This window comes from Dipodomys merriami, unplaced genomic scaffold (assembly GCF_024711535.1).
Source record: "Dipodomys merriami isolate MVZ:Mamm:240054 unplaced genomic scaffold, mDipMer1.0.p SCAF_34, whole genome shotgun sequence".
NCBI classification, from domain to species: Eukaryota; Metazoa; Chordata; class Mammalia; order Rodentia; family Heteromyidae; genus Dipodomys; species Dipodomys merriami.
In genome coordinates this window covers 15,653,194-15,680,212 of record NW_027204937.1, presented here as the reverse complement: position 1 = coordinate 15,680,212, position 27,019 = coordinate 15,653,194, and the positions used below count along the sequence as shown (strand labels likewise).

Sequence of the window (27,019 nt, the reverse complement as noted above, 5' to 3'; positions counted from 1 at the left end):
CAATTTAACTATCGAGGAAAACAGATACCAAAATAAAGTACTAGCAAGGTAGTACTAGTTATGAAGTTAATGAACTAATTAGTGAGAAATATACATTTTTTTATTACTTTCACTATGTTTGGTTAGTTTTAGCACTAAATGAACACTGAAAACAAGCTAACTATCTTACCTGTGTGTAACTATGCACACTCCCAACACTGTTCAAATTAACAGATGCCAAACTCTGGTCTGAGAGACTGTTGTTAAGGCTACTTCGTGGACTGTCACTACCATCCTGATCAGTATTGTACAATGTTACCTAGAATGAAAAAAATAAACTGAGTAAAGGGTACTTTTAAGCAACTCTACAAAAACATAACTAAACAGGCATATGATAGGAAGACAAACTGCCAGTGGTTTTTTGTCTTTTTTTTCTTTTTGGTCAGTCATGGAGTCATGGAGCTTGAACTCAGGGCCTGGTCACTGTCCCTGAGATTTTTTTTTTTTTTTTTTTTTTTTGCTCAAGGCTAAAGTTCTACCACGTTGAGCCACAGCTCCACTTCTGGATTTCTGAGTCTCATGGACTTTCCTGCCCAGGCTGGCTCTGAACCATGATTCTCTGATCATCTGTAATTAGGATTACAGATGTGAGCCACCGACACCCGGCTCCCCAACCTCTAGTTTTTCTCCATGTTCCTCAATGCTAATTCTATAGTCCCTGTGAAATAATATTCTCAATGCTCTCAAAGTAAAGAACGTGACTATCTACAAGTACATAAATTCAAACAACCAGGTACAATTAAGTAAAAATTTAACAAAGATTACAGAGTTTTACTGTTAAATACTGCTATAATACAAAAAATTTTTTTTGTTTAATCCTTAAGCAAAGCTATTGTTACTATCAAAATCTTAGGCATCAAAAAAGCATACAACACAGGTATAAGTGACTCATGCCTATAGTGCTAAATACTCAGGAGACTGAGATCTGAAGGATCAGGGTTTAAAGTCAGCCCAAATAGAAGTTAGCAAGATTCCATCTCCAAAACATCCAACAAAAAGCTGATCTGGAAAGGTGGCTCAACTGGTAATGCCAACCTACGAACCAAGTTCAGCAAGTGTAAAAGCCAGAGTTCAAACTCTGACACCAAGCTAAAAAATCAAAACAAAACACATAACCTAGACCTTAAAGAAGAAATTTACAGCATTATAGTATTCATGATACTGAAAACTGGAAACGTAACTGCCCAACATATTCATAAAATCATAGACATAATCTAATTTTTAAAACAAATAGGCTAAAATACATATTAGCAAGTACTATATGTCAAACTGTTGACAATAATTAACTAGCAAAGGCTGTAGCAGTCCTGGAGACTTTACCACTGATAAGGGATTTTTTATTTGTTATAGTGCTTTCGTCTGTAATAAACATAATTTTTTAAATGGAAACAAAAATGTATTTTTAACAGAAACCTAGTTTTTAACTATATTTAAATGATTTGATGAAGTGCTCCCATCAACTTTTCTTTCCTATCTTACAAGAATTACTAATAAATCTGGTTTAAGGTCTAATTTGTGGCAAATTTTTATCTAGACTATCATCATCTTGAGTTTCTAGTAAGTAACATTCTGCTCAGGATATAGTCAGTAAGTGTTGCTGAATTTAATAATAATTGTTCTTCTGGCTATGCTAAAATACACAGAAAAGTAGGCAATATATACAAAACTTAAGGTAAAACTAAATTGTCTCACATTCACATTAGTTTGAAATAAATGACTAGTAGATATACAAGGGAAGAAGTTATAAGAAATCTGAAGGGCTTGGCACCAGTGGCTCATGCCTATAATCTTAAGGTACTCAGGATGCTGAGATCTAAGGATTGCTATTTAAAGCCAGCCCAGGGAAGAAAATTCTAAAATACTCTATCTTCAATTAATCACCAAAAAACCAGAAGCTGAACTGTGGCTCAAGTGGCAGAATACTAGATGTGAGTAAAAAAGCTCAGGGACAGCACAGCACCCCAACCCCTGAGTTTAATTGGAGAGAGAGAAAGAGAGTGTGTGTGTGTGTGTGCGCGTGCGCACGCACACACACACACACACACACAGATCACAAAAAGGAATAAAGAAAATCTATCTTCTATATAAGCATTTCTATTTCCATATAAATGTCCTAAAATATACTTTATGGGCCTCAATGAATACTTTTAAAGCTTTAAAACAAAATCAATGAATTATCAGTATCCAGTGGTCACTTTCTGAATTGTTCACTCTTTCCTGTCCATGTTCAGTTACCAATTACTCAAAGCCAGAACTATTAGTCATCATTTTCAACAACTCCTCTTAGTTTTAAGAGGACCTTTACCTTCTTGCTAAAATTAACACAGGAAAATAAAATGCACAATTACACTATTACAAAATGGGCATATCAATTTTATTACTATCAAAGATCAAAGTACAAAACAGCAGTTCTCCAACTCTGATCTCACATATCATTTTAATGTTAAAAATTAAGGAAAAGGGCTGGGAAGGTGGCTCAGTGGTAGAGTGCTTGCCTTGCATGCATGAGGCCCTGGGTTCTATTCCTCAGCACCACATAAACAGAAAAAGCTGCAAGTGGTGGCCCAAGTGGCAGAGCGCTAGCCTTGAGCTGAAGAGCTAAGGGACAGTGCTCAGGCCCAGAGTTCAGGCCCCAAACCGAAAAAAGAGCAGAGGGGAGGGGAGGGGAAGAGAGGGGAGGAGAGGAGAGAAGAGAGAGGGGAGAGGGGAGAGGGGAGAGGGGAGAGAGAGGAGAGGAGAGAGAGGAGAGAGGAGAGAGGAGAGAGGAGAGAGGAGAGAGGAGAGAGGAGAGAGGAGAGAGGAGAGAGGAGAGAGGAGAGAGGAGAGAGGAGAGAGGGGAGGGGAGGGGAGGGGAGGGGAGGGGAGGGGAGGGGAGGGGAGGGGAGGGGAGGGGAGGGGAGGGGAGGGGAGGGGAGGGGAGGGGAGAGGAGGGGAGAGGAGGGGAGAGGAGGGGAGAGGAGGGGAGAGGAGAGGAGAGGAGAGGAGAGGAGAGGAGAGGAGAGGAGAGGAGAGGAGAGGAGAGGAGAGGAGAGGAGAGGAGAGGAGAGGAGAGGAGAGGAGAGGCCTGTGGCTAACTCCTATAATCCTAGCTACTCAGGTGGCTGAGATTGATATTTGAAGATCGTGTTTCCAATTCAGTATAAGCAGAAAAGTCTGAGACTTATTTCCAATAAACTACCCAGGAAAAGCCAGAAGTGATGCTGTGGCTCAAGTGGTAGAGTGCTAGCCTTGAGCACAAAGAGTCTCAGGGACAGCGCCCAGGCCCTGAGTTCAAGCCCCAGGACAGGACAAAAAAAAAAAAAAAAAGGAAAAAGGGAGATTATTGGCTCACACAAATAATCTTAGCAACTCAGGAGACTAAGGATTTGAGGATCACAGTTTCAAACCAGCCCAGCAATAAAGTCCACCAGACTCTTATCTCCACTAAAATCTACCAAAAAAGCTGGAAATGCTGGGCACTGGTGACTCACGCCTATAATCCTAGCTACTCAGGAGACTGAGATCTGAGGATCACGATTCAAAGCCAGCCAGGCAGCAAAATCTGTGAAACTCTTATCTCCAATAAACCACCAGAAAACAAGAAGTGGTGTTTTGGCTCAAGTGGTGGAGCGCTTGCCTTGAGCTGAAGAGCTGAGGAACAGTGCCCAGGCCCAGAGTTCAAGCCCCACGACTGACCAAAAAAAAAAAAGCTGGAAATAGAGCTGTGGCTCAAGTGATAGAGTGCTAGTTTTGATCAAAAGAAGCTCAGGGACAGTGGCGAGGCCCTGAATTCAAGCTCCAGGACTGACACAAAATAATAATAAAAGAATTAGATTCATATACTTACTAAATAATATGAAAACAACAAACTCAATTACATGTTAACACATGTAACAAAGCAAAAGGAAATATATACATAACATACAAATATATATATATAAAAATATATGCTTACATATAAGTATATATAGGCATATATAAATATGTAACATAAATATATAAATATGTAAACAAATAAATAAAAACAAAGAGTGGTATTCTCATTTTTATCTCAATGGTAGTTTACAATAAAATAGATTCTTAAAGCTGCTTCAACAATAGTGTGCTGTACTTTACAGTTTGAATGAAAGCACAGAAAACAAACGATACAAAAGGGACAAATGTTCTAATAAATTCTTCAAATAACTGTACATAGTCTCTTTGAAACATCAAAATATGACAAGTGATAATAGTTTAAGTTGCAATGTAGAATCTGAAACCATGGCAATAAACTTTGTGTACTCTGTTCCCTTTTTACCTTTCCCTTCTATCTTTTTTTTTTTTTCGTGGGGGGCTGGTACTGAAGTTTGAACTGAAGACTTCCCACTGGTAGGCAAGAGCAGTACACTTGAGCCACACTTGCTGCTCTGTTTTGCTTTAGTCGTTTTTTGGATAATCATACATTTTTTGCCTGGGGCTGACCTCAAACTGTGATCCTTCTAATTATAACCTCTCACACAGTTTGGTTTACAAGTATATACCACCATTCCTAATGGCTTATTTGTTGACTAATGAGGGATTAATGAGGGATCTCATTAATTTTTTTCTTTTTAAATGTATTTTTATTGTAAAAATACTGTACAGAGAGGTTAAGTTACATGAGTAGGGTAATAAGTACATTTCCTATCGAGCACTGTTACCTCCTCCTGTTTTTTCCCTACCATCCCTTCCCTCCCTACCTCCCCAACTCCTCCCTCCCCACCTCCCCCAACCTGAAATTGTAAAGTTCACTTCAACATAGTGTCACTGTTACAATAGGTCAACCTGTATCCTTATTTAAACATTTTGTTATATCCCTTTCCCTGCCCAAATTATAAAAATGTACATACAAGATGAAGGACACCGGAATCAAATACAGTGAAAACAGGGGTTATACGGTTCTTTCTGCCTCCATCAGAAAGAATGATATCACCCCCTTTGTTAGGAAATGGAAAGACTTGGAAAAAATTATACTAAGTGAAGTAAGCCAAGCCCATGGTTTCCCTTATTTGCAATAACTAGTACATGTCTAGGACAAGCAGAAAATGTCAAAAGCTATGTATATATTACCATATAAGATGATGTTAAGTGAAATGAACCCCAAGACAGGGACACAAGTGTTTTTTTTTTTTTTTTTCTTGCTATAACTAATTTTTTTTTTTTTTTTTTTTGGTCTGGGCTGGCCATGAACTGTTGATCCCCCTTATCTCTGCCACCACAGTAGCTGGGATTACAAACGTAAGTCCCAATGCCCAGCCCTCTATCTTTGAATGGTTTATTTATCCACGTATGGCTTTATAACATCATGCTTTGGTATCTGGAAAATAATGGCTTGCTAAATTATACAGACCTTCTATATGGACACATTTAATCATATAACCTGCAAAATAATTAGCATCAAACTGAACTTTCTCGAAATTCTAGGGGTTTTGTTTAAAAATCTGCCTTAAAATAAGAGATTTTCTTTGTTCATTTCTCTAAGAAAATATTGGCCAATAACCAGAGAGTAAGTTAATGAGACCCTATATCAAAAAACAAGCTGACCAAGTACTGATGCCTCATGCCTACTAGGTAGGCTGAAATCTGAGGTTGGCGGTTCAAATCCAGCCTGAAAAGGAATAGCCACAGGACTCTTATCTCCAGTTAACTATGAAGCTGTGGCTCAAGTGGGAGTGCTAGTCTTGAGCAAAAAAGCTCAAGGATAGTGTCCAGGCTCTCAGTTATATAGCCTCAAGACTGGCACCAAAAAAACAAAAAATTGAAGATGGTGGGATCATCTGCAATCACAGCTGTGTATGAGGTGGCTATAGGAAGATGGTAATCTGAGGCCAGTCTAGGGATGTGAAACCTAGCTGAAAAACAAACCAAAGCAAAAAAGGCTCAAGTAATAGAGCTCCAACCTAGCCAATATAGAGCCCTGAGTTCAAACTCTAGTACTGCCAAAGAAAAGCACACCAAATACTCAAATAATTATTATTGCCAGTTTTTTTCAAGTAAAAATGTGATCCATGAACAAAGTAGACTCCACTTGGTCACACAAATGCCTTTCCTTGAATGTTTCAGTCTGTGGAACTGCATTTGAAATTCTCTCCAAGTTATTCTACAGAATATTAAAAAGAAATATATTCAATGGTCACAATTTAATAAAACTATGTTTTTGCATTATCACAGATATTCCTAAGTAAAGCTAGAATTCAAAGACTACTTGTACAGTTAGGTGTCAGAGCTTTGATTTGTGCTATGATGTCAACAAGTTTATACATAAATGCATCTACTGCATTAGTGAAAATACAAATATACATGACAAATATCATTTATGAAAAGTCTTAACTTTATGGACTCTCTACAGTGACACTGGTTACTCAGGAGTCCGTAGGCTGACCACATTTTGAGTACTGCTGACACAGAACATGCAATGCTCCAGAAGCCCTGCTTCTGCCCTTCCCAATCATCAAAGTTAGCTGCTTTCCAACCCACATCTCCTGTTCAAGAGAGTCTCGAAAGGGACTTCTATTAATATCTACTCATTTACCTACCTACCTACCTACCTACCTACCTACCTACCTACCTACCTACCTACCTACCTACCCACCCACCCACCCACCCACCCACCCACCCACCCACCTACCTACCTACCTACCTACCTACCTACCTGTATGTGTTGGTTCTGGGGCTTAAACTCAGGGCCTAGGTGCTGACCCTGAGCATTTGTGCTCAAGGCTAGCACACTATCACATAAACTACAGCTCCACTTCCAGTTTTTGGTAGTTGATTGTAAGTAAGAGTCTCACAAACTTTCCTGCCCAGACTGGTTTTGAACAAAACTTTCAGATCTCAGTCTTCTGGGTAGCAAGGGTCACAGGCATGAGGTTTTCCTATTTTTGAGCCAATTATGAGCTAAATTAACATCTACTTTTTTGTTTTTAGGTATATCAGAACTTGAACTTGGTACCTTGATGCTTTTGCTCACTGGCTAGCACTCTACCAAGTAAGCCATATCTCTATCCTCTTAATACCCACTTATTCTTTATCATTGCCTTCTTCCTATATAAAACATCATTTTATTCTTTGAGAGTTTTATTGTATTATCAGTTATCGACTTCAGATGTAACTAAAACTGATTTTCTCATTGACATTGCACTGTTTATGAATTCTGCTGAGTCTACTCTTAAAGTGCCAACAACACATGCTCCAATTACAGTATACTTATTCTTGACATTTGGAATAATAAAGCCTCTATTTTCATTAGCTTCATCAACTTATCTTCAACTACTGTTGGCTACTTGGATTTCCATTAACATTTTAGGATCAGCTTGTCATTTTCTAGTGTCTTGTATTTCCCCACAATTAGATCAGTATTTTGACTGTGATAACTCCAAATCTATACATCAACTGGGAAAAAGATCACTTCTTTATATCTTCTGCATGAAAAATATACCCATATTTAATTATAGTTTTTGTGCTCTCTTTCCACCTCCCCTTCTTTTCAGGCCAGTACTAGGGCTTGAACTCAGACGCTGGGTCCCTTAGCTTTTTTGCTCAAGATTGATACTCTCTACCACTTGAGCTACAGCTATATTTCTGCCCTTTTGGTGGTTAACTGGAGATTAAGTATCTCATAAGACTTTCCTGCCCAGCTGGCTTCAAGCTGCAATCCTCAGATCTCAGCCTGAGAGTAGCTAGAATTATAGATGTGAGCCACCAGCACACAGCTTCTTTTGGTAACATTTTATAGATTTCTATGTAGAGTTCATTTAGTCCTATATAGTTGATATTTCTGAACACTAACATATATATTATCTTTCAATTTTCTGTCTATAGTTAGGATGCAGAAAAACTGATTTCTAAAATCAGTTTAGAGACCCTACTACAATTACTTGTTAAAGCTCTAAGTCTTTATCTGTAGAGTCTTTAAAACATCTTCAACAGGTCTTTTGGCATCTACATGAAAAAATATCATAACTTTAAGGTTTTTTTTCTCAACTAGTTTTCTATCAGCTGTGTCATTTCTGTGTTTGTATGACTGCCAACTGTCTCTACATTCTCAGTATCTCTTTGCCCACCTAGCAATTTTTGCTGTTCTTTTGATTTTTTTTCTTTTTGACACAGGGTCTATCCTATAGCTTAGAATAGCCTCAAATTCACAATCCTCTGGCCTCAACCTCTCAAATATTCAACTTACAAAAATATATTACTGTATTTCACTTCTGTCTGGCAAGTTTTTACTGGATGCCAGAGTTTATATTCTTATAAATGTTCTTCAGTTTCTCATTTATTGATTACTGCTATTTAAATACTTTCCTACTTCTCTGACTTTTTTAAATTTTTTTTTTGGGGGGGGGTCCAGTCGTGGGGCCTGAACTCTAGGCCTGGGCGCTGTCCCTCAGCTCTTCAGCTCAAGGCTAGCGCTCTACCACTTGAGCCACAGCACCACTTCGGGCTTTTTTCTTTTTGCTTATGTGGTGCTGAGGAATTGAACCCAGGGCCTCATGCATGCAAGGCAAGCGCTCTACCACTAAGCCACCTTCCTAGCCCCTGACTTTCTTATTTTTATTACTATCTTCCTACATCCATGGATTTGCTTTTCTGTTTCTAAATATTTATTCCTTATTTGGTCTAGTAAATGTACATGATTATGTATCATAGGCCTTTGTCAAAAATATTTTGTCAATTAAAAGTATTTTATAATTTCTATCATGATGCATTTATCCATGGGTTGTTCATTTGTTCATTCATTCATTCATTCATTCATTCATCCATTCACTGTGATGCTGAGGATAAAATCCTGGGCATCTTGCATACTAGGCAGGCATGTAACTTTAGCATTATAGCCCCAGGGCTAATGGTTATTTATAACTATAAATTTACCCTGTAAATGTTAAAGTAATTTTCTGACTTTTATCCTTAATCCCACTGTATGCTATCTGTATCCTATTCTGTGTATATTTAAAAAAATATACATTTTTAACTATTGGGTGAAACACTATATAAGTCAATTAGGCTAATTTTTATACTCTTGTGATTCAAACTATCTTTAAAATTAATGGAATTTTTTGTTTGCCTTGGTTTGGTCTGATTGTTCTATGAGTTTAGAGATGTCAAATCTACAACTGTGATCAAGGATTTGCCTACTTCTCCTTTCAATTCTGTCCACTTTTGAGACTATGTTATTAGATATATATATAAATTTATTATATTTTCTTATCAGTGACTCCTTTTTATAATAAAAGGTCTATGGTTCAATGTGTCATATTTCCATTTAAGATGTATATCTTATAAATAGTATAGAAATGGGTTTCCTTCATTCTGTCTGGTAATCTGCCTTTTAATTTGAAGATTTACTCTATTTGCATTTAATGTAATCACCTGTATACTTGGCTTTAAATACTATGCCTGCTTTTGCTCCTATTTTCTTTCTTGCTTTCCTTCTCCCTTCTTGCTTATTCAGATTGGTCCAGAAGGTGCTAATTTTTCTTATGATCTATAGATACTTTAACTCTTTTTTTTTTTAGTAACGAAATAGTAGTTCATAAGATGCATATCTTTGATCAATAATGTATAAAAAAATTACTGATGCTTTGGAAGATGTTATCTTTCTCCACACAGAATTTTGTTTTCTTCTTACAAGAAAAACAGTTACATGTCATCATAAAAACAGTTGATGGTAGTTTAGTTTGGTTTGCTTTCATTCACGGGACAGAACCCTTCTCCAGTAATTTCACAGGCTAGAGTACTTATCTGGCTCTTTTTAAAGACCATGAACAACAATTTTTTTTTCTTCTCTATTCTGTGAGACCGCTAAGTGCTGGCTAGTAAAAACTCTGCTTTGTTTGTGTCTGAACCTAAGTACACTGAATGAGGAGCTATTAAATATGTAAAGTGAATATTGTTTACAAAAAGCTGAACTCAAATCTAAGATTCTTTATGATTTTATCTCTTTAAAGTTTCAGCTATTTGGTAGTCCCAAACTCCCATTATTTTCTTCCAACTTCAATGTTATTCTAGGTTGGCTCTCCGTTTAGCCTCTTTGCTATGCTCTGAGAACTGAGACATGACTCAAAGGGAAATTTTCAGAGCTGGCTCTCAACCTGTTCACCCTTTCTCAAGTACTCTCACCACCAAAGACCTAGTTGTCTTAGTCTCCATTGCTGCCTACTTTTTATCTTTTTAATTATATGTGTATATTTCATATGTAGACAGAAGGATTTGTCTGATACTAGGTATTTCTTCATCTCTGAAAGGAGAACAACAAATATTCTAGCTCCTTAAATACATGATTTCATCAAAACCCCCAATATTACTATTTCTTGTAACCTAATACCACAGCTCTATCTTTGTTCAGATCTTCAGTACCAATTAAGAGATTTCTGATTCTAAACCATCCACTTTCACTGAATTTCTAGTTTCACTGGAAATCATCTCCAGAAGTGATTTTTTAGTAGGAGTGCATTGGAATCCTGGAATTATTACTACCAACAGCAAACAAATATAAATACTTAGACCCTGTTTCCTAAGTAATTAATATCCCAAAGATTGCCAGGTGGAAAAAATCATTATTCAGTTACCAGTTTCCTGTCTAAACTAGAAATTTTACAATGTTACTCTGATTTACAAATTTGTCTTCAGTTTCTCCACTACCTTTCCCCAAAAAGATCCCATGAGTACACTAGTAATTCATAGTTTGTATATGCATTTATATTTACATATGTGTGTAAGAAAGTGGAAGATTTAGAGGTAGAAGTTGTACAAATCCAAAAGCCAGAGAGAATAAGCAGATAAAAGCTGGGAAGACTAGGAAATGCTAGAGCAAGATTGAAATAAGAGTGTGAACATGAGTATGAGAGGTGCATGGCTTCAAGGTATTCATCATCTAACAAGTGAGAAAATTAGTATACAAGCTTAACGCATGAATCTTCCAGATCTTTCTAGAGTTTTCTAGATTTCTCTTAAATCTTTCCAGTTTTGACATATGATGTTAAGGTATTACCTCAGGAAGAAACATTTGAATCCCACTGTGTATCTAATAACTTGGCATCACAACAAATGCAGCACACTATCAAATACTGCTTCTGGGTATGTTTAAGACGACTATCACGAAAGTAAGTTGATAATCATCCCAATGAACTCTAATGAGGTTAATCCAAAGTATTCACATTATGTATTTTATTGGGGGTCTGTTGACTTCCTGGAATTTGATAGTTTTTTGTCATCAGGGTTTTCAAACTAATTAGTTTAATAAAATACCAGCTCAGAAATTCTATCAATGGAACTGGCAGAATTAAGAATTTAAATGAGTACTGAGCTGCCTAGTAAGCACCTTCCAATTTCTCCTGTACTTTCTTTTAATTTATGCATATATTAAAACGTTCTGGGCTAGCTTTCAAATTTGTATCACCTTTAAACTTAATCATATAGCACTTTATTGTCATTATAAAAGCATATTAAATATATTACTCAAGCACATTTAAAAATTGTTTTTAAAAACAGAATTACTTTGTTAGTCACAGTGTTGATGGCCAGAGTTGGAGAGGCACTTCCCGAAATAATACACTCCATTCCCAAAGAATCTGAATCTATGCTATATGGAGTTGAGGCCTAAAATACAAGAACAAAACAAATAATTGTTAGCTCATATACCCAGCAACTGTAACATAGTTTGAAGGGATTTCATCAAATTCTCCAACCTCTAGTTCTCTGAAAACACCACAGAATTCAACAACTTTTTTATGTATATGTGCTGGTACTAGAACTCCAACTTGGCCTCACACTCTTTTTGGCTCATGGGTGGGGCACTATCACATAAGCCATGTTAACTGTAATAAGAGTCTTAAGGATTTGTTTGCCAGGACTAGCTTCAAATCATGATCCTCATGTCTGTTTCCTGGGTAGTTAGAATTCTAAGTGTGAACCACATCTGTAATTTTTTCTTTAGGGAAAAAAATGTTTTAGGGATTTTTTTCCTTTAGTGATTAAACTCTTACCTTCAGTTTTTTAATAATCCACATACTTCAAAGGTGTATTATTTTGTTATTTTGTTTTTACAATATTGGTATTTGAGCTCAGGGCCTCATTCTTGCTAGGCAGGTGCTCTGCTGGTAAGCAATACCTCCAGTCCTTTTTTGTCCTGGTTATTTTTGAAATAGGGTCTCAATTCCTGCCCAAGTATAGTCCTGGGCTGTAATCCATCTATTTTAGGCTTCCTGTCATAGCTTGACTAACAAGTATGTGCCATCTCTCAGCTGAGAAGGGTCTCATGAATTTTTCTGCTCAGGATTGGCCTACATTTTGATAGTTTCAACCCCAGCCTTCCAATTAGAGAAGGTTACATATATAAGTCACATGTGTGCCTGGCTTAAAAATTGTAAGTGTAGTGGAGACTACTAATGGTCCTCTAACATCTACTCTTCAGTACCATAATTCTATAGTTATCAACTTAAGACCACTCAGATTTATCAGATTCATGTGTAGCTAGCTGTAACTAAAATGTGCCCAACAGGACACGATGTGAATAGGAGTGGTAAGTGAGACTTTTGTAATGCATCTTTGAAAGGAACATGCTGGCCCTGTTATCTCTCCCTTTTACTGTAGGCTGGACTTATTTAACCAAACCCGAGGCTAATACCTTAGAGGGGGGAAAAAAAAAACAAAACAAGATCAGAAAGAATCTGGATGCCTGAATAACCTTGTGATACAGACCTGTATAATATTCCTCTGACCAGATCCATCAGCTTAGACTTTTAAGGAAGAACGAAATCTCTCAGGTTTAAATCTCCCAGTTGATCATACTTTGTGTAAGAACAACTGAATAACATCTCAAATAATACAAGTTCATATGTCATTTAAAAAGCAAACATGGGTATCAAAAACTATATAGATTTTCTTCACTGAAAAATGTGAATATATACGTATATGTGTGTGTATGTATGTATGTATGTATGTATGTATGTATGTATGTATGTATGTATGTATGTATGTATGGTGACAACTCATTCTTCCCTCACCCAAAGGGCATCAAAAGTTCAACTTTAATTTGAGGATTAAAGGCCAAATATAAACAATTTGTGATCAGAATGCCAGTCCACATATATTCCCTCTTTGGCAAAAGGCATTTGTCCCACATAAGACAATAATTAAACAGGTATTTTTTAAAGATCATACTTGGGGCTTGAGATTGCATTTCAATGGAAGAACTTAACAAGCACTGCACAACGCCCTGAGTTCAATAACCCCCCCCACACACACACACCATAGTGAATGTGCACAAGCTCAATTTCACTGAGGAACATTTCAGAGATTAATCTATCACAGTTCCTCAGCATAGTTTTATTCTTATCAGGTAAGTTAATCAGCATAAGAGTAAAGAGAAGAAGCATAACTGAAAAGAGGAAAAATTAGAAATTACTTCTACATGTTGGAATCCAGCAACCAGGGACTGGGTACTCATTGAGAATGAGGTGAGAATGAAATAGGGCTCAATATCAGAAGTGGAAGGGCCACAAAGACAACTTGTTCATGCTTCAATTTGGTGCTGACTAGCTTAGCTGCAACTAAGATTATCATCATAATAATTATCATTGTTTGGGCTCAGAAGGTGGCTCAGTGGTAGAGTGCTTGCCTTGCATACATGAGGTCCTGGGTTCAATTCTTCAGCACCACATAAGCAGAAGTGGCACTGTGGCTCAAGTGGTAGAGTGCTAGCCTTGTGCTGAAGAGCTGAGGGACAGCACCCAGGCCCAGGCCCCACGACCAACAAAAATAAAAATAAAAATAAAATAAAAATAATAATTATCATTGTCATCATCCAGGGTTTGAACTCATGATCTTGTACTTATTAGCTAGGTAGGTATTCAAATCATTTGACCCAAGCCCCCAACCCAAGAAGATTACTTTGGAAAGCTACAAATCTCATCTTCCCCTTATTCTATTTAGTCACTGCAATCCAGATTACTGGTTTGCCAATTCTCTTCTACTGACAGAATGGAAAAGCCTGTGTGTGATTTTGTGCAAATTATTCAACCTTTATGCTTGTTTACTCATCTATAGATGATTATGTCACTTCCTTTAGAGATCTGTTAAGACCATTAATGAAATGTCAGGTAAAATACTTAACATTGCCCCTGATACACAAAATAAGTCTTAATTATGATAACCTCTAGAACATATCTGCTATTGATGCCATAATATACAAAAGAATACTCAATATTTAATCACAAAGGAGAAAACTTTGATATGAGGGACTGCATTCCCACATGGTCAGGTTCTTGGCTTCAGTTATTATAGATAGAAAGTTTTGAAAAAAATCTTTTAACTATTTAACTTTTAACTATGTAATACTTTTTTTTTCTTTCAATAGAAAGTAAAAGGTACTTTCTTTAAATATTTTCAGTAGTATGGTGCATTTTTATTTGTAGGAGCACTGATTCTGTTTTTCATTGTTCATAAGTAGACTGATTGGAAAAGTCTAATTAGAAAAAGTTTAAAAGGATAAGGCAGTATGGCAGATGGGAAGCACCTACCATTTTCACTTCATAGATGAGAAGAATCTGGTGACACAAAAGTGTCCACATTCTGAAGAAGGGAGTACAAGAAAGGAAAAAACATAAAGGAGTTTGCAGGGAGCCAGAAAATTAAAGAAAAGCAATCATAGCAGAAGAAAAGCAACAAGGTGTTTGCAGCCAGTTCCTGGCTCTCTTGGCTAGGGAGTGGGGAAATGGAAGATGGCAACACAAGGTAAAATCATACAGTCCCACAGAGAGATTGTCAAGTTCAGTGCAGAAAAGGCACACATAACTTCAAAGCCTTATTCCCAGCACAGGACTTGGGAGGCAGTGACTAACTCACATTCTGTATCTCTTCCCCCCATATTCCCAAAGAGCAAGAGCTGCCATCTTGAATAAGTTTCTCTGGAGCCCAGAAGCAATCATGGCTTAACAACCCACAGAACATTAGACTATATAACTTGGTCATATATTAACAATAAGAGGAGTGTGAGGGAAAGCAGATAGTTCCACAGGGACCAGAAGAAAAGTTTAAGCTGCAAGAGGCTACACTGCAGCTTAGAAGGCAGAGGCTGGAGAAGCCCAGTAGCAGTACTGGAAGACAGGACTGGGAGTTCCCACCAAGACAGATACCACCCAAGAATTGTGGCATCCCAGAAACTCAGTACCCATGTGGGACTTTGTACCAAGCTATAGCAGCTCAAAAATGTCCAAGATCCACAGCACAAAGAGCTATCGAACTGATAAAACATTACATATAATTATGGAGATACACTGACTTGATGTCATGTTGGCTTTCTAGATAGATAACACTTTTGTTCCTGTAGCATATACCCCTAACCCAGTACTTTACCAATGAGTATTTTATGAAAACTAAGTACCTTTTTTTTTTGGCCATTTTGTTTGTCAACACTCAAAAGTGTCAAATTCAGCTAATGAGGGTAAGTATGGTAAAACATGCTTGTAATCCCACAGACCATGAGATTGTGAGACTTATTTCAACAAATAAGGTGTGGTGGTGGTATGGTATGGTGATATATCACTGTAATTCTAGCTACATTTGGGAGGCAACAGGCAAAGGATACAGTTTAAGGCCAGTCTCAGGCAAAAATACAAGGGTTAGGGAAAGAGAGGCAGAGAGCATGGCTCAAGCAGAAGAGTATTTCCATTCAAGCACAAGGCCCTGAGTTCAATCCCCAGTATTGAGTGAAGTGAGGAATCAAAACAATGTCCTTGATTTTGTTTCTTCAAGCTTTCTACCTAAATCTTACTTCTATTCTAAAATATTCAGACCCTAAATTCTTCATTCCAGTTAAAAAGAAATCTCAACTATTATTATCTACCCTACTTTTTACTTGTAAGTCAATCACACTTCTGTTTCTCTCAGTTGAATATCCTTTATCACTTTCTATGAAAAAAGTTACACTATTATTGTTGTTGTTGTTCTGGACTTGGGAGCTTGAACCTGGCACAGTTCATGAGCTTCTTTGGCTCAACACTAGCTCTCTACCACTTAAGCCACAGCGCCACTTCCAGCCTTTTCTGAGTAGTTTATTGGGGGTAAGAGTCTCATGGCCTTTCCTGCCTGAGCTGGCTTCAAACAGCGATCCTCAGATCTCAGCCTCTTGAGTAGCTGGGATTATAGGCATGAGCCATCAGTACTTGGTAAAAGTTACTTTTATATCGTAATTCATAATTTGCAGAAGCCATCCTAGGCAGGATTATCACTTCTAAATCACTTATTATCACTGCTTGGTCTAACATATTAATTACTTAATACTTCCTATGTCATTTAAAATCACAATTATGTGACTTGATTACTTATGTTCGTATTAAACATTTTACTTCTCTTTTATTCAGCTGTAGATGCTAAATGTTGTGTACCTCACTTATCCACACAAAGTCCAGGTGCTAAATGTTTTAAGAAGCAGTGTCAGTAGGATAAGAACTGAGATTTGTTTTCTTAAACTATTACATACTGAGCATATCACATTGCCTATATCAATTATCACAAACTTTTGTTTGTGTAATGCCAAAAATTGATCTGACTTTTAAATTCTACATACATTCAATTCCCTCTGCAAGTTTTAATAAAGCTGCCTAAGTCATATTGCTCGTATACCTCATTTTGCTCTTATAACCTCATATGTTCATGTAATCACAACCCTGTTCAGGATCTTTGTCTTTAAAGACAGGAAATTTTATACTTTTACCAGGAATAGGCATAGATCAAATTTATTTGGAAAAATATGTACTCAGTTTCCTTCATTTAATTCTATTCTTTCTGCCTAGATTTATTCTGTTATCTATTATAAACACTAATCTATGAAAAACATTAATGCTGTAGATGAAAATATTTCTTCCTACGCCTTGAAGTGGAGATTAATGCAATGAAGGAGACAAATATAAAAACAAAAAATTTCTATAAAATGTGAGAAACTTTATAAAATAACAAAAATTCTATGAGCACAAATGGAAAAGGAAAGAAAAGGTTTCACAAAATGTTAAACACTCAAAATGGGTCTTTAAAAACAGTATATAGAGGGAAAAACTGAGAGAAAGGAATATTCTTATTATCTGACATATAACTACAGCCACTCTGTATATCACCTTTACAATAACAATTTAGAAAAAAAAAAAAAAAGAATAACAGTACATAGGATAGTTGTACTCCAATACTGGAATTGTAAAAAGAATGAAAAAACTGAAAAGTTTTTTTTTTTTTGGGTCCGGTCGTGGGGCCTGAACTCTGGGCCTGGGCGCTGTCCCTCAGCTCTTCAGCTCAAGGCTAGTGCTCTACCACTTGAGCCACAGTGCCACTTCCACCTTTTTTTTTTTTTTTTTTTTTTTTGCTTATGTGGTGCTGAGGAATCAAACCCAGGGCCTTGAGCATGCAAGGCAAGCGCTCTACCACTGAGCCACCTTCCCAGCCCTGAAAAGTTTTTTTGACAGTACCTGAAGTGCTAACTAAAAGTAGGCTACATATATAACTGAAAGTATCCATCACAGTGCTTCTTTCTTTTATCTTTGCAAGTTAATTTTAACCAAGGATTTACAAAGACTTAATCCTAAGAGCAAGAATAACCTCTCTCTCTTTGATTTTGTACACAGAGTGACTATTACTTGGATGTTAGTAGGAAAGAATATTTTGAGGACAAAAATGAAGAAAATTCAGTATAATCTAAAAGTCATCTGCTATGGAAGGTAATGATTGTTACATAAAACTAGTGCCAGGTGAAGAGAAAAGAGTATAAAATAGAAACTCCAGAGACCTAGACATGGATGCAAATCTCAGACAATAGCTGTGTTCTACTTATGACAAGACCATTTACTTAACTCCTACAAGAGTAAGAATAATGAAATAATAGGCCTGAAAGTGCTTTAAAAAATATTAAATACTATATAAATAACATATTACCTTTATTTTGTTTACATCTGCTATTTAGAACTGAACTTTAAAACTGACATGTCTGACATATTCAATCTCCTATACTAAACTTATGATAAAGAGCTTTTACCCGTTCTACAGATCGTGCCCTCTTCTTTGGCCGAGTAGGCAGCGCATCTTCCTTCGGATTGGTGTCTATTGCCCAATAGGACCCCTAAAAGTAAAGATATAAATTATATTAACACTATATTACAATAATCCTACTAGCATTAATGCGATTTTTATAATCCTCTGCTCCAAAAGCAAACTTTTAAACAAGTACAATAGAAAAATAGCATGAAAAGGAACAGTAATTTATAAATTTGTGGGTTATGTTTTTTCTTTTTGTGGGGCTGAACCCAGGGCCTCATACTTGCTAGGCTCTACCTGTGAGTTATGCTCCCCAACGCCTTTATAAAAATTTTATTCTGAGGCTAAATTTCTTAAGCTAGCCCCAAACTTGTGATCATCCTGTCTCAAACACCCAAGTGGCCTGGATTAGAGATATGTACAACTGCATTTAGTGAAACATTACTGTTGATTGAAAAAAAATAAGTTTATATGAGAAACAATCCATTTATAACTAAATTATTAAACCAAAAAAACTCCTAAGTAAGTTCAAGTGGTACTTGAATTCACGGACTTCTTCTATGGGCAAATTAAAAGTGGAAACGATCAATTTAAATATATACTAACTCTTAATTGAATACACATGCTAACTTTATTAGATGACATTCAAATTTTATGTATAAAGATGATATAGTTTGGGCTGGGAAGGTGGCTCAGTGGCTCAGAAAAAGACGGAAGTACTGCTGTACCCCTAGTGGTAGAGTGCTAGTCTTGAGCTGAAGAGCTGAGAGGCAGTGTCCAGGTCCAGAATTCAGTCCCCACAACCAACAAAAATAAATAAATAAATAAATAATTTAAAAAGATTATATAGTTTAATAACTTGGGACTTCAAATCTAAACAGTAAATGAAACAATTTATTAAGATAAACTGCTTGAACACATTTTATATAAGGGCATCTTGAGGAGCAATGAAATAGTCTGCTTAGATTGTCACAATTTATTTTCACTATTCTCTTATGCTTATATTTTCACAGTTTATTTTTATTATTTATTCTCTCTTTAAAAAATTTTTTTGTCAGTCGTGGGACTTGAACTCTTGGCCTGGGCACTGTCCCTCAGCTCTTCAGCTCAAGGCTAGCACTCTACCAGTTGAGCCACAGTGCCACTTCCAGCTTTTTATTTTTATGTGGTTCTGAGGAATTGAACCCAGGACCTCATGCATGCAAGGCAAGCACTCTACCACTGAGCCATCTTCCTAGCTCTACTCTTTATTCTCTTTTTGGTGTAAGTTTTCACATTATTCATTAAATAGTATATATTGAGCACCTAACCATGTTCCAGCCTCTAAGAAATCATGACTCCAAAAACATTTTGAAAAGACCAGATCACATAGCACACACACCTTATACAGGTGAGGACACAACACTCAGAAAGATGAATAGCCAGACCAGAAACCTAGTCGTAATTCTTAGCTTTCTCCCTCTCCACATATACACAGACATACTGGGAGAAGAAGGAAAACCAAGGAGAGAGTAAGAAAGGGAAAGAGGGAAGAGAGAGATTCCAAAAAAATAGGAATATAAGTTACAATCCTAGATTTATAATTAATTGCATTTATAATATTCAAATTTTGTTTTTCTTTCCACTATTTCATTAATCTTCCTAGGCTACTTTTTCATGCAACACTTGACAATGAACAGAAATACAGCTCCATCTATCAATCTTCCATACTTAGGCCTAATGTGAATTGTCAGTTTATCCTTTCTTGAACCTAGCTAGTGTGATTCATGCATCTATATCAGCCCTAGAAGCTGATCATATTGTATGCCCTATTCACTGGACCACTAACAAACCAGTATTCTATCTTCAATTTTTTGGAGGGGGGAGGGTCCGGTCATGGGGCCTGAACTCTGGGCCTGAGCACTGTCCCTCCGCTCTTCAGCTCAAGGCTAGCTCCCTACCACTTGAGCCATAGCACCACTTCCAGCTTTTTTCTTTTTGCTTATGTGGTGCTGAGGAATCGAACTCAGGGCCTCATGCATGCAAGGCAAGCGCTCTACCACTGAGCCACCTTCCCAGCCCCTCTATCTTCAAATTTTACTTCAGATATTATTTGAGGAATCCTCTGATTTTATTGTCATACTGAAGAATTTATCATGCTTCCACATCCCCCTGCAACACTGCTATCTTTTTATAAATTTAGACCCTTTTTATACACTTAGTACTGTTCTGTTTATGAATCTGCATCCCTTTCTAGGCTATGAGTTCTTTAAGGGTAGAACTACCATTACCTATTTCTCTATCCACAGTATCAGGTATAATGTGAAGATGCAAATCAAGTAAATACTTAATAAACATGCTGAAATGGGAAGGAATACAGCATTCAACAAACTGTGCTAGTAATGTTAGTGTATGGGGTCTATGTAGGTGACTCAGCTTACCACTGATTTCATCAACTCACTTTCATACCATTATTTTTAATATGTAAAATTATTTGCTTTTGGAAGATAAATAATTATGAAATATTAATTTTCACAAGTAGTCAGAACTGCTCAAAATAAAGATTTAAAAATCATGATTGGGTGATACCTGTATTTTTAGCCACTCAAGAAGTGGAGGTCAGAAGGATAGCAATTTGAGGCCTGACCCAGGAAAAAATGTGAGCCCCAATCTGAAAGATGATCTAAAGCAAAAAGAGCTAGAGTTATGGCACTAGTGGTAGAGTACTTGCCTCGCAAGTACTAGTCCCTGAGTTCAACACCCTGGTACCAAAAAGTAGATAATAATCATTTTTTTTAGAAAAACTAAATTGGGTCCAATGGACCCTCATAGTACACTGAGGATTAAGAAATATATATTCCATGTTGAAACTGAACTAAATAACTTGGGTGTAGGAATGGAAAAGAAAAATTGGGAGAAAGCAAAGGAAGGAATGGCATTGTCCAAAAAGAAATGCACTCATTACCTGACTTCTGAAAACGTAACCCCTCTGTTCATCACCTTTGCAATAACACTAAAAGAATATATATCCTTTTGAGTATTTGACTTTATAGTGTCTTGTATAGATCTTAACATACTGAATTGACAACTTATGTTTGTAAATCTGATTTCTTTACTAGACCTGATGTTGATGGTAGTGATGTTTCAATCATCCTTGTCTCCAGAGCTAAGCTTTGTACTTACAAAGCTGTAACTCAATCAATGTTTGCTAAATCTAATTCTAATAAGTATCTTAAAGATGTATTAAAAACTCCTTGGGGCTGGGAATGTGGCTCAGTGGTAGAGTGCTTGCCTACCATGTCTGAAGCCCTGGGTTTGATTTCTCAGTACCATGTACACAGAAAAAGCCAGAAGTGGCACTGTGGCTCAAGTGATAGAGTGTTAGCCTTGAGCAAAATAAGCTCAGGGTCAGTGACTAAGCCCTGAGTTCAAGCCCCATGACTGGCAAAAATAAGTAAATAAAAACTCCTAACTTCAATGAACATCTTTAAAACACATTAAAATATTCAGAGCATTCTGAGATATATAAGTAAGTTTATACCCATGAAGGTTAGAATGTGTTTGTGACTTCAATTAAGTATCACTATCCCACAATACTGTGACATTTGTGAAATTTATGTAATCATTTAATCACAATAAAAAATTGCAAAAAAGTAAGCTTATAGCTATTGCAAACTTATTTTGCTATATAGCTATAATTATATAAACATCTGGATAGATAAGAGCTATCACCAGTGTTCTGAAGTAGAATGAATAAAGAATGGAAAGTCCTATCCTGTGTTTATGTAAGCCTAGAAGCTTCCCAAATTTATCTATAGACTTCAATTTGTCTATAGAATTTAATTCCTATCAAATACCTAGTATCATTTTTTCCAACAATTGACAAGGTGAGCTTAAAATATATACATAGCAGCAAGGGACCCACAACATCTTGAAAGAAACAAAGTTGAAGGAACCACACCTCTCAATTTCAAAACTCATTATATACTTGCAGTAATCAAGATAATGTGATACCAACACTGAGACAGGTGACTAGATTAGTGGAACTGACCTCAGAATTTAGAAAAAAAATCCATATTTTATGGCCAGCTGTTTTCCCACAGACTACTAAGATAATTCAAAGAGGGAAAGAACAGACTTTTCCAACAAGAATGTTGGAAACAACCACATGCAAAAAAAAAAATGAAATTAGAATCCCCACAAATTAACATAACTTATAAAACAGTTGATTTAAAATGGATCAAAGACCTAAGAGCTAAGCTGTCAAACTCTTAGAAAAGAGCAATGTGTATCTTTGTGAACCTTGGATTAGGAAATACTCTTGAATGACAAGTAGTCAAAAGAAAACTGAAAATACCAGATTTTAGAGTTTTCTTTTGTTAAACACTACCATGAAAGTGAAAACAAAGTTAATCCACAGAATGAAAGTAAATATTTACAAATTATTTAAGTGAAAAGTATATAACAGCCAGGCATTCGTGGCTTATGCCTAGCTACTCAGGAAGCTGAAATCTAAGGATCACAGTTTAAAGCCAGTCCCAACAGGAAAGTCCCCGAGACATTCTTATCTCCAATTAACCACCAAAAAGTCAGAAGTAGATCTGTGGCTCAACTAGTAGAGTGCTAGCCTTGAGCTGAAGAGCTCAAGGACAGTGCCTAGGCCCAGAGGTCAAGCCCCACGACTGACAAAAAAAACTTTTCTAAAGTAATAGTAACAATGCTTGACAAGAAATGTACTTATTACCTTACTCATGTAACTGCAATCCCTCTGTACAGCATCTTTACAATAAAATAAAATTGAAAACAAAAAACTTTTCCACAATAGTAACTAAAACAATTGATCACAGCAGCTTCTTAAATGATGGCCCAAAGTAGAAATAATCTAAATGTTTATCAACGGAATGAACAGATAAATAATTATAATATGTCTAATACAATAGAATATTATGTCTGATACAATGGAATATCATTTAGTCATTAAAAAAGAATGAAATATCATTATATGCTATAATATGTATGGCCTTGAAAGCCTATGCTAAATGACAGCCCAACACAAAAGACCATATACTCTATTATTTTGTATGAAATATCAGAAAAGGCAAATACATAAAGACAAAAAATAAATTAACAGTTGCCAGCAGCTTGAGGTAAGGGAGAAAATGAGTAACTGTAAATGGATATGCCTTTCTTTCTTGGGTAATGAAATGAAAATGTCCCAGAATTAGATAGCGCCAATGGTTATGCAACTTCATAAATTATATACTAAACTACTGAATCATATTTTTAATAAAACTAAATTTTATTGAGATGGGTTTCTAAATGAAGTTAAATCTAAATATAATATATCTAAATAAAATATATAATCTTAAAAATGAAATCAAGGACCCTTAATCAAATACATGTTAGTTATACAACTCAGCTACCTGTCACAAAGTTACCTGTCACAAAGCAAAGTCAGTAGTATTGCCCAAACAAATTCAAACTTCCTGATTTCTAGTTGATTTCTTCCTTTAGACAATGTCAGTTTTTGGTAACAGGTCTAAAATAGCATTTTAATATCACACAAAGTCAAATAATTCCCTAAACAATAAGAACTTCAAAAATTCTCCCAAATTCTGAGTAAATGAGCCAGGAACCAGTGGCTCACGCCTGTAATCCTAGGTTCTTAGGAGGCTGAGATCTGAGGATCCTATTTGGAAACCAAAGTCTGTGAAATGCTTATCTCCCATTAACTCCTCTTCTGGAGATTAGTTGGAAATGATATCATAATCCAAATTACTCACCATTAAAATGATTTTATTTTCAAAATTTTCTTGCTTGTAATTACTTTTTTCCTCATTTAAAAATCTAGGAACTTTGGAAAGTAAGCAAATATAATCATTATATTCAATGCATATTATATAAAAATTAAGCTATATAACTTGAGGATAGGGATGGGAGGTAGAGAAATGGAAGAAAATGATAGAAAGAGTAACATTGATCAAGATGTATTATACTCATAGCCTGACTTATGGAATTGTAAACTACTTAACAATAAAATTTTTTAAAATATCCAGGATCTCAGAAAGAGCAGTAATAATATAAGGAATCAGACAAAAGACTGAATTAGGTTCATGAAGGTACTAAACACTACAAAGGTCCTATATAGATCATGATAGTACTAATATCTTCTTACAATAAAAACTCACAGGGACCAGGCTTCTTCTGAGAATGTCTCATGTCTACATTGTATAGTACAACACAAACACCAAGCACTAAACTTTAATGCTACAGTACAGTAGCTGGTTGATTCCATCTCATCAACATCTATGAACACATACAAAAATAACCAGAACCAAATAGAATTTCTAAAATTAAAGTAACTAATGACTGAAATAAAAGTTCACTAAATTTACGTAACAACTGGATGGAGTCAGAGTCACATAGGTAAAAAATGAGCCGATCTGAGAAATAAAAAGAAAAAAAATGAATAAAATTTAAGGGACTTGTAAAACAGTGTCAAACAGTTTATATACTGGATACTTTTGGAAAGGAAGAAATGGAGTCAATTTTTTAAAGAAATAATAACTAGAGCTGAGGGATAGAGCCCAAGCCCAGAGTTCAAGCCCCACGACCGACAAAAAAAAAAAAAAAAGAATGAATAACTAAAAACATACATTTGGATTAAGAACTTCTGATTCTAGAAGATTAATAAAAACAGAAGTAGAATAAATATGAAGTACACTGAAATACATCACAGTTCAACTGCTTAGATCCAAAGATACAGAAAATAAATCCCAAGGCATTTAAAAGGACAATAGAGCAAGCATATTACATACAGGAGAAAAATATAAAGGGCAGCAGAATTTTTATAAGCCCAAGGAAAACAAAACACCTTCAATGTTCTCAGAAGTAGAAACATCCTACAAATCCAGGATTCAATATACAAAAAAAAAACAACTATGAGAGTACAATAAGGGCCTTTGCAGATAAACAAGCAAAAATCTGATTCCTGCAGACATGCACTAAAAGAATAAATGTCAAAAGCCCACGAATTGTTAGGGAGAAGGGAAAAGATACCAGATGAAAACTTTGACAAGAAAAATATACCAGGAAGCAGCCTGTGGCTCAAGTGGTAGAGCACTCGCCTTAAGCTGAAGAACGCAGGGACAGCACCCAAGCCCAGAGGTTCAAGCCCTATACCTGACCAAATAAATAAAAATAATTATATATATATATATATATATATATATATATATATATATATATATACACACACACCAGAAAAGATAAAAAAAAACTTTCATTCAAATAACTTCCTTAAAAGATAACTTTTTAAAGGCTAGGCACTGGTGGCTCAAACCTGTAATCCTAGCTACTCAAGAGGCTGAGGTCTGAGGATTGCAATTCAAAGCCAGCCAGGGCAGGAAAGGCTGTAAGACTTCAATACTCAGGAAAAAAAAAAAGAGTGGAGCTGTGTCTCAAAGTGGTAGAACACTAGCCTTGAGCAAAAGAACCCCAAGGACAGCATAAAGGTCCTGAGTTAAGCCCCTCGACGGACACAAGAAAAAAAATAACACTTTAAACAAAAATTCTAAGGTAGGAATTATGACCTAAGTAGAAGCACAAGATATGACAACAGCAAAAAAGAAAAGTAGTGAAAACATAAAATTATGTCATTGTAACAGATGGCAAGAAGTAGATAACGGCCAGGCAATGGTGGCTCATACCTATATCCTAACTATTCAGAGAACTTGGGATCTGAGGATTATGGTTCAAAGCCAGCTATGGCAAGAAACTCCAAGAGACCTCTCCAGTAAATCACCAAAAAAGTCAAAAGTAGAGCTGTAGTTTAGTAGAATGCTAGCCTTGAGCAAAAGAAGCTCAGAGACAGTACCTAAGCCCTGAGTCCTAGCCCCAGTATCAGCAAAACAAAACAAAACAAAACACACACACACACAAAAAAATTTTTTAAGGAAGCAGATGGTAGTAGATGGTCATGGTATAAAGTGGAAGAGAGCATGTTTCCTCCAAGTAATCTATAATCAGTTAATAATATATTTTGTTATGTTCTAGAATAACTCCTTTAAAAATAAAAAATAAAAAGTTACTAGTGGAAATAAAATAGAGCAATATAAACTATTTGATTAACCCAAAAGGTTGCAAAAATAAAGAAACATAAAAACAAAAGGAAGTAATGATACCAAAATATTAAATATAAAATCTAAGCACTCTAATTATAAAGCAGATTCATAAGTAATTTAAAAAGCATGAGCCACCTGGGCACTGATGGCTCATGCCTATACCCAAGCTACTCAGGAGGCTGAAATCTGAAGAGCGCAGTTCAAAGCCAACCCAGTTCAAAGCCAGCCCAGTTCAAAGCCAGCCCAGGCAGGAAAGTGCCTAAGACTCTTATCTCCAATTAACCACCAGAAAACCAGAACTGGCACGGTAGCTCAAAGTAAGAGAGTACTTGCCTTGAGCACAAAAGCTCAGGGATAGCACCCAGGCCTGTAGTTCAAACCCTACAACCACCACCAACAACAAAAAAGGAAGAACCAATTGCTACTTACTCTTTACAAAATACAAGGGCTTTAATATACCAAAAGCAAAGCAAAATACAAGAAAAAGATACAGAGTAGCATAAAGTTGGGGTGAAAAATGATTATCAAAATAGGCTCCAAGACAGAACATTTTAAGAAATCAAAGAGCTGAATCATGGGTATAGTTTAGTAACAGTGTCTAGCTTTCTCAGACCTTGTATTTGATCAAATAGCACTACAAAGGTAGGGGGACATTTCATATGGATTAAGATATTCAACAGGACGAATGTACATAAATATTAATGTGAAATGAACCATGGCCTAAATGTAAAACACAAAACATACAGAAGAAAACAGGAGAAATCTTTATGGCACTAACTGATGTTCTAGACACTGACAAAAGGTACTAAGTGGTAAATTAAATGGGCAAATTATATTTTATTAAAATTTACAATTTTTACTCTTTA

At 36.1% G+C, this 27,019-nt stretch overlaps 1 protein-coding gene across 6 annotated transcripts in view; it reads right to left on the bottom strand.

The window, feature by feature from the left end:
• Positions 1–27,019, bottom strand: part of LOC138803463 (forkhead box protein J3) — a 108,097-nt gene that overhangs the window by 21,418 nt on the left and 59,660 nt on the right. For 4 of the 6 annotated variants that reach the window (XM_069987515.1, XM_069987518.1, XM_069987512.1 and 1 more), the window contains 3 exons: positions 18,053–18,136; positions 11,530–11,631; positions 170–298 (listed from right to left, as the gene is read on the bottom strand). In XM_069987515.1, coding sequence (XP_069843616.1) covers positions 170–298; positions 11,530–11,631; positions 18,053–18,136 — 315 coding nt within the window. The remainder of the gene's footprint in view (positions 1–169; positions 299–11,529; positions 11,632–18,052; positions 18,137–27,019) is intronic. The other 2 variants (XM_069987517.1, XM_069987516.1) reach the window with 2 other exon arrangements.